The 8,656-nt window shown below is 33.1% G+C and overlaps 1 protein-coding gene across 1 annotated transcript; it reads right to left on the bottom strand.

The window, feature by feature from the left end:
* Window positions 1-4,037: 4,037 nt before the first annotated feature.
* LOC120105193 (uncharacterized) lies at window positions 4,038-6,581 on the bottom strand. The gene is made up of 4 exons (XM_088713789.2): window positions 5,654-6,581; window positions 5,194-5,370; window positions 4,840-4,938; window positions 4,038-4,295 (listed from the first exon to the last, which is right to left on the bottom strand). The coding sequence occupies exons 1-4, from the start codon at window positions 5,720-5,722 to the stop codon at window positions 4,038-4,040; spliced, it is 603 nt and encodes a 200-aa protein (XP_088569915.1). The 5' UTR covers window positions 5,723-6,581.
* Between the last annotated feature and the right edge of the window lie 2,075 nt (window positions 6,582-8,656).

Below are 8,656 nucleotides of genomic sequence, written 5' to 3'. Positions count from 1 at the left end.
GAACAACATATTAAAGTTCCTCTCTCCAGCCCACCGTAAGCAGACTCCTCACAGTTAGGGCTCGTTCCGAGCCAGCGACCAGGGGTGTAAGCAAACCGTGCTTCTGAAAACTGGGATCTGATCAAGCTTGATTTGAGATTAGTTTCATATCTTATTTTTTATATTAGATTTATATTATTTATTGTTATTTTGAGTTTAATCTAAGCTTAATTTCGAACAAAGTAGAATATGAGCAGTTTTTGTTAAGTATTACGTCAATTGCCTAGTTATTTTTTTGATGTATTGCTTTTTGATTTTTTTAAGTATATCCATATATGTTATATATGATACTTCCATTTCAGCCCCCCCAAAAAAAAAGTATTACATCAGTTGGGATCTTGATTGGGTGGAATTATTCAATTATATAACTTAACAAGGCTAAAGATATAGTTAATGAAGATGTAGTTAATTAAGTATATAAATATTTGATGTGGAACATAAAACTAGATTTATTTTTATCCAAGGTTGGGTAGGGTAAGGATCAGGTTAAAGCTAGGTTTCAGCTCAAGCTTAAACTATCTAATTTGGAGTTGGGTTGTGACCATTAGATTTCCTCGATGCTCTGCTGATAATAAATACAAAAAGGTGAGAATATTCACATATTTATACATAGAATCTCATATTTAGTAGTTCAAGTTAGCTAAGGAGGTCATCAATAGAATAGTAACTGATATTGGAGCATAAAAATCTTTACTTACCAAAGCGATAGCTCAAAGAGCAAAAGAAGAGTCAAAATATTTTTTGTAATCCACATAATCCTTTTGGTCTCTCCATTCACTACCTTTTTCCCACTTAGTAGAAATTCCAACAACATTTCTTCAAGGATGTTTGATTTATCCTATGCATCTCCCTCTTCCAACTACTGTGGTAAAAGAGACATGTCAACCTTCCTATTCCTCTCCTCCTATAAGAACCTAACACCTCAGCCAAAAAATTAGTCAAAATATGTTGGTTGATATTTTTACCTTGCCTAAGTATCCAAGACATTCTTAGCATATATGATATGGGACTAAACAGACATTCACACAAATTCTAAAATGCTTGAAATCTCAAAAGCATAGCTTAAATAAGTACAATATTATTCAGTAGAAAAATTACAAGTAATTGATAAACTCCCTCTTGCCCAAAACCCCACAAATCATGCCACAATCAAGTATGACAACAAGCTTTCAATAGAAAAAAGAAAGAAACTACTTAATAACCACCCATCTCACTTTCTTTCTTACACTCTATTTCCGCACCTAATATCAGTAGCAAGGTTTAGATCGCTAAAAAAATAAAAAACATGTAATGGCAAGATTTGTGTCTTCTTCAATCTTTTGTTTTTCTTTAATGGGTTTATGAAATTTATCTATTGTGCATACTAATCAGGAGTTGATCTTCCGAATTTTTTATATATAAAATTTGCATATAAATTAAATTATTTTGATAATTTTTGTAATGAATTAAAAAGAGTGCCAAATTCTACAACTTCTACTTAGCTTCATTAACAACAGCTGAAATAATTATGATTTTTTTTTGGTAAAAACTTTGTTGGAAGCATACATGTGGCCATTCAATTCTTTGTATTCTGAAGTTGATAATATTGATATTGTAGGATTGCCATGAATTACTTATAACAGAATTATAGTTAACAAATTTCAAAAAGTTATAGATAACTCTAGACTAAGTGTGTAAATAATTTGTTGAGGTCTACATTATTAGTACTTTTTGCAATGCAAATTTTATGCATGAAATGTTAAACAAATAATAGTGTGTTTAGTAGAAAGTTCAACTCGTAATGTATAACTAAATGAAGTAAATCAACAAAATCAAGAAATAAGTGAGCAAAGAAAAATCCTTCAATTATTTGGCTGGAATTTTCATACCCATGAAGAGCTTGTAGATGGGCCTTTTATTCAACACAACAGTATGCCTTATCTATTAAAAGCTTGAAAAGGATAAATTTGTGACTATCGGGTGATAAGGGAGGTTGTTATTAGGGTAGAAGCAATATCCCAATAGAATACTAAAATGAAAATGGCTCCTTCTTTAGTAAGAAAGTATTCAGGAATACCGGAAAATTTTCTAGCTATGGGAGCTAGAAACAATATTATTTCTGGTGCCATTATGCCTACTTCTGCAGCTATCGGTTTGCATTTTTATCCAAAGTGGCAAGAAAGAGTCGTCTCATTTCCTTACTTCTTCATTTTTTCGAATTCATTCACTTCGACAGCTAGTTCTGAATGCCGCCTCACTTACTTTCTTACTTACTAATCATTGTTACTACCTCCTCGAATGCTTCCTCGTTGCTTTGCTTTTTGAAGGATTCCCTTCAGCTTCCACAATGATATTGTACCCTTTTTTTCAAGAAAAACACCAACATGTATTATAAGTTATCCTTTTCAAATTTAAGGTAAAAAGCAAGATATGTGAATTGGGGCTTATCCCAATGCACCCCACTTTACGTAGCAACCAGATATTGTAGGTTCGAGTTTTGGATGGTACAACTCTAAGTATTTGATGTTGAGTAATTATAATTTGAGTAGATCTTTCTCTCTCTCTCTCTCTCTCTCTCTCTCTCTCTCTCTCTTCTATCTCTCTCTCTCTCTTAGAAAAAAAATAAAACACAAGGTGATGATGGTTTTTGGATGGTTGAAGTGAAAGGCAGCTTGCATACTCATGAATTTTCTAATAATATGCCTTGGCATCCTCTTGTTATTGCTTGTCAAAAGAAGAGATTCTGAATATTGAAGAAAAGACTAAATCAGGAATACTATCATAGAAAAATTCTTTCTTCACTTCAAATCTTCAAGTGATATCTTGAATAGTGCATAATATTAAAGCAAAGGTTTATAAATTGGCATGTCATACTACTATTCCAGTTTTGACTAAAGAACTTGGCCAAAATGGTTGATTATTTGACACACAAGTTTTTGCAAACCCCACTATAACCATATTAACTAGGAGCTTTCCAAGTATTTTTTGTGATGGACAGCACTAGCTTACAAGACAAACAATTATAAGATGCTATTAATTGACATTATTGTAGTCCTAGACTTCAATACTTCATTCTATTTTTGTTTTGATTCTTCGGCAAAAGAGGGACACTACCAGAAAACACGCGTATAGTGACGGAAATTTCCGTCACTATACCATGTTTTCGGTCACTAATACGAAATTTGTGACCGGAGCTCCCGTCACTGAATTGGTTACAAAAACACGCGTCACTAAATTCTCAGTGACTGCGGCGATTCCCGTCACTAAACTCCGTGACAGAATCACCGTCACTAAACCATTACAAATCCAAAAATTAAATATTTAAGAAATTATGTATTTCCCGTCACTAACCAGTCATTGAGTTAGTGACAAAGATAACTTGGTCACTGATTTTGTCACAGAATTCGGTCACAAATTTGGTCACTGATCTGTCACAACCTTCAGTGACAAATTTAGTCGTCACAGACATGGTCACAAATTTTGTCACTAAATTTGTTATTAATTCCGTCACTGATCTAGTGACAAGGTTATCGTCACTAATTTGTCACAACTCACTGAGCATAATCAATTTTTAGTAATCAAAATTCTGTCACTAAATTTATGGCTGCTCGTCACAATACTTGGTAAACAATTCAGTAAGCAAATTTAATCACTGATCACATTCCAATAATCTAGTACATTTGGTACATTGATTGGCTCATAATAATAATAATAATATCATTAATAGCAAAGGCATTCAACATTACACAAGTTTTTTAACATGTCATTCAAAATAGGCATCAACATGTCCTAAATCCATCAAAATTAAAATACAAAAAGTATGTCATAACAGAGATTTCATTCCTCCTAGGAATGCAAAGACCTATCATCTAAGGCAAAAGAAATTATAATGAAGCATGATCAGCAGAACCAGAATCACCATTACCCCCCGTTCTGCCGCCATGGTCCAAAGCCAATCTCTTCTCTCATCTTTTGAAGAACCTTCTCTTGCCATTTTTTCTTTTAGTGCTCAAAAATACCTAGAAGGTCTTCACGCGAGTACAGCTCTGGAGCTTGACTTGTAGAGGTAGAAGAGGATGATGATTGCCCAATAATTCCAGTGAGATCCTCCAGAGGACTAAAGCCATAGCTGAGGACATAAAATAGTGTCGTTCGTCAAAGGACATAGCTCTCTTGAGGGCATCCTTGCTCAGGACAAAACCCTTGGCCAGCATGCTGCTCACCACATCCTCTGCCTTCCTCACTGCAGACTCAGTTGACGAGAGCTTCCCTTCCTTCTGCAGCACCAGAAAAAAAAGATGGGAAGACAAAAACAGTGAAACCTTTTGAATTAATATAAGTAGGTTGAAATTACAAAACTGGAACTGGAAAAACAAAACAAAACAAAAGAACCAACAGTTACAAGCCTGATAATCTCACTAAATGGTTCCCAATCCCTAAGACAGTAATATATAAAAGGTCGTTATCTCTGACATGTTCCTTCTTGTTGAAACATAACATGCGAGCAAGACCTATAATCCCAAAAATGAAAGACACAGGAAAAATTTTGGTCCTCCAGTTCAGAACTTTTGTTTTTGAAAATTATCACCACAACCTATTGGTACAATTATAAAGTAACACTCGAACGATGAAACGCTAATGAACGTGGCCCACACAGCTTTGTTTTTTCATTCATTCTTTTTTCAAGGAGATAACCACCACGTATACAAAATTTAAAGCAAAAAGTCACAATATGGCTTTCATGTCATGCAGAAACCTAAGAGTCAGATGATGAAGAAATCTATTAAATATTCACAATTTTCTCTTATATTTCCCTCCCACCTGAAATCCAGGCCTCATAACAAGAACAGATCTTCCATATTTGTCAGAGTAATCAGCCCGGTAAATCTTTCCAGTAGCAGCTTCATGGGCAACATCTTCCTAGTAGTCAACAAGAAATTACATCAGGAAACAGAAAGCTACAAACAAACTTGTAATCATGTAGGCTTTACCAAAATAACAAGAATGAGTGGACTCTAAAAATTCTATGCAGTTGATAAATAGCAACTTATCTGCACTTTCTTTCAAAATAAGGGCTTTGGAGATATAAAAATTTGATGCAGAAATAATTTGATTGGTCAGTGACCAACTTGTGTTAAACTACAGTTCTTCAAGAACATAAAGAACTACCCATACCCAGCGAATGGCTTCTGGCTTGTATTTCAATCTCCATTTCACAGTCTCTTTCAGCATTTTACTTGCCTTTTCTGCATTCCAGTTTCTTGACCGGAGGTACCTTGATATTGAAGCATCTGAACAGAAGTCTGGCAGTGCTTCCGACAATGGACCAATCATCCTTCGAACTTCATTTATCTGCTTGGAAAAGGCATCAACATTATCTATATATAATAAGCATGATACAACAGGAACCCCATAACAATGTTGTGAGACATAATATTCCATAAAGATCTTAACATGCTTTCTCAGAAAAAGGAAGGAGCTTAAGATGCTCTTCAAGTGAAAACTATAAGATGCTTTTCAAGTGAACACTATAAGATGCTTCAAGTGATAACCAAAATTCGGAATGAAGATGTCATGCATAAAACTTAAGAGGCATAAATAGAAGCATTTAGTTGGTTAAAATGAGTATGTTTACCTTTGCTTGCTGTTCTTCAGGAGACAAGGCTTTCTCAACAGCACTCGATCTTGATTTTCTCAAAGGCATTGTTATATAATTTAGCAAACTTCTGGAAGATCTAAAAATTAAATTAAAATGAGTACATCTGTATACCAGTAAGAAGATCAATAACAAAGATTTTTTAAAGTAGAATATTATCTCTCTTTATAGTAGTCATCTGATCATGTCATAACTGTTTGTTGTCCTAATTAATCCACAAGTCTATGCTGTTCTAACTTGTAATTTCAACATTGGATGCTTCTTTTTTCCTCCTTTTCTTTTAGCTGTGGTTCAGACTTTATTTGGATTAGTGGCAAACACTCTTGCAACCTGCTTGGATATTGAAGAATTAAAATAAAATTCTGCAAGAGGAAAGAATTAATAATAATTCAAAGTCAGACCAACTTACCAAATTAAATGCTACTTAGTGCTTATGCCACAGGACATAAATATAAGTAAATATGGACTGCAATACAGGTTTATTGTGCCCGAGAAAAAAAAAAGCTTCTTGCTTTGTGTAATTTTTTTTGTTCTTGTCAGTACTTCTTTAAATGCAGTGCTTATTTGTAGAATTTAAGATATTCCCAAAGTTGGGAGAAATTTAAGAAATTGGGACTTCCTTATTATTATTTTATTTTATTTTTTGCGACTTTTTTCTTTTAACAAGGTAAAAATCAATGAGTGATTTTTGAGAAACACTTACAATTGATGGTGAATCCGAACTGCGGTCTTGAAGGCAAGAAGTTGTTGGTCATGTTGAACCAAGAACCTTAATTTAGGTGCTATGATGGTGGTGATAAAAGAAATTTCCTGGTAGTTGTGTGATAGATTTTTTAAATGTTGTTATTTAGAGTGGTTGAGTTGAAGAAAGAATGCATATGATTGAAGTCACGTGACTATTGTTCAATGTAATTGACGAATGTGTAACAATATTCTTAGTCTCAAGTGTCAACCTTATGCCATTGTATTTGATAGAGAAATGTCATTGACGAATGCTGTGAAGGTTGCCTATCTAGTAACTATAAATCTTTTTATGTGTGTGACACATTGAAAAAATATTTTGATAAATTGCAAGCATTATTTTTAACAAACAAGAAGATTGGTATAGTATTTTATATAGTTGGAACATGGTTATATATTCTCCAAATGAAGTGGCGTATGAAGAAGCTTGGCATTAATTGTACAAAGGAAAAAAGATGCTTTAACTTTATACGAAGGATATGGTTGTCATTTGAAGAGAAATTTGTTGCTACATGTACAGAAAAATATTTGCACTTTAAAAATTGTATTTCTTCAGAAAACCGAAGGCGTGCAATATGCAACATGTTTATAAGTTTTACTAGTGACCTTCAAAGTGATAGAAAAAAATATGTTTTGAAGATAAAAAAAAGTATAAAAATTACATTTCTCAAGTAAAATACAATAAATTCCTCCCAATTTTTATATCTTTTATAAAAAACCTATTACTCATGTATCATTTTTTGTTACAACATAGAGCTATATAAGTAGTACCAGATGGCAAAATTTTTCATAATGCAGCCTATACGCACCAACTATTTTATGGTAATAATGGTTCTTTCATGTGCACACAAAATGAGGAATGGAAAGATGAAGTGGAAGTTAACCATAAATCTAAAAAATTACTACTGAAATCATGTTTTGAAATAATATATAATTTCTTGAAAATTTTAATATTTTAAAATATTTTTTGAAATCATAAAAATAAGAGGAAATGCCGAGCACTATCCTAAGAGTAAGATTGTCACTCTCATATAAGTGATTGGCAAGTCTATTCTCAAGGTACAATCGATTCCAACTCTGTCTAAATAACCTCCTAGCATAGTATGCGGAAACGAAGGTCGATGGATTGATGATTCCTTTAATTGCCCGAAATAAACTTTGAAATAGTAGCAATTTTAAGCATATTTATCATTGTTGTATAGTATAGTCCTAGTCTGATTGATATTTTCTTTGATACACTTTGTTTACATAGCCATATGGCTAGGCTATACATTGATGTACACTATTGTTGTACTGGTGAATCAAGAAACTAAGATTCTCTTTTGTCACATGGTCTCAAAGTTGTATATATTTGTGGTGGTGCGGTATTATTGTATAGCATAGTTCTAGTAGCTTTGATATTTTCTTTGATACAGTTTTCTTGCATAGATGATTAGGTTATATCTTGATGTAAACTATTGTTGTAATGGAAAATCAAGATACTGAGATTCTCTTTCTTCAGAGTAACAATGTGGTACAATAAAGAAAAATAATATAGAGAGAGATGGAGAAAAGGGAAAGAAAAATGGAAGAGAATGTGGCTTATAGCTAGAATGAGAGCAAGATAGTAGCCCTTGGAGAATTTACCATATACTCCCACTTAGAATCAAAAGAGCTTTAAAAGCTAGTAGGAAACATGGTCATAAAAACTCTCATTAAAGCTCAACATTTATCATCTCAAAAACCAAAATTACCAATGGCCAGTCCAATAAGACATTCCATTAAAGGGCTTCAACTACTAGTACATAACTCCTGAGGTTATCTAAAATCAATCTGAATACAAGTATGAAGACCTAGTCAAAAATAAAACTACACAAACACTGCACATGTGTATGGTTGGCCAAGCCAAGCCTCACCTATTTGAATGCATGTAGTGTTTGGCCCCAAAACCTATAGATTTAACTAGATTCCACTAGTTGGAGAAGGTATAAATGCAAGTGATCTTGCACTCATGCTTTCAATGCAGGACTGACAAATGAAAAATATAAGTCCATGAAGCTTTAACTTTTGAGCTTTTCCAACTTTACTCGATATTTTGCCAAATGGTAAGCACTATTTGAAAACCCTTTAAAATCAAAAAATTCAATTAAATTTCAGTAAGTTATTAAATAAATATAAATAAAATTTTAAAATATTAAATACTTCAAATTTCTGTAGTAGAAGCTCCATCACTTAATGCTACACATTCAAAATGGAGAATTG

This window comes from Phoenix dactylifera, chromosome 17, assembly GCF_051530095.1.
Source record: "Phoenix dactylifera cultivar Ajwa chromosome 17, Ajwa_hap1_PhDact_Kaust_v1.1, whole genome shotgun sequence".
Taxonomy (NCBI): Eukaryota; Viridiplantae; Streptophyta; class Magnoliopsida; order Arecales; family Arecaceae; genus Phoenix; species Phoenix dactylifera.
This window is presented reverse-complemented; position numbering and strand designations above follow the sequence as displayed.

Bases quoted from the DNA above. Each gene is read 5' to 3' on its own strand.
- LOC120105193 (XM_088713789.2), bottom strand. From the start codon at position 5,722: ATGCCTTTGAGAAAATCAAGATCGAGTGCTGTTGAGAAAGCCTTGTCT. The intron at 5,371-5,653 runs GTAAACATACTC...TTTTCCAAGCAG, and splicing joins CTGAAGAACAGCAAGCAAAG to ATAAATGAAGTTCGAAGGAT. The intron at 4,296-4,839 runs GTGGGAGGGAAA...CTGGTGCTGCAG, and splicing joins TTATGAGGCCTGGATTTCAG to AAGGAAGGGAAGCTCTCGTC.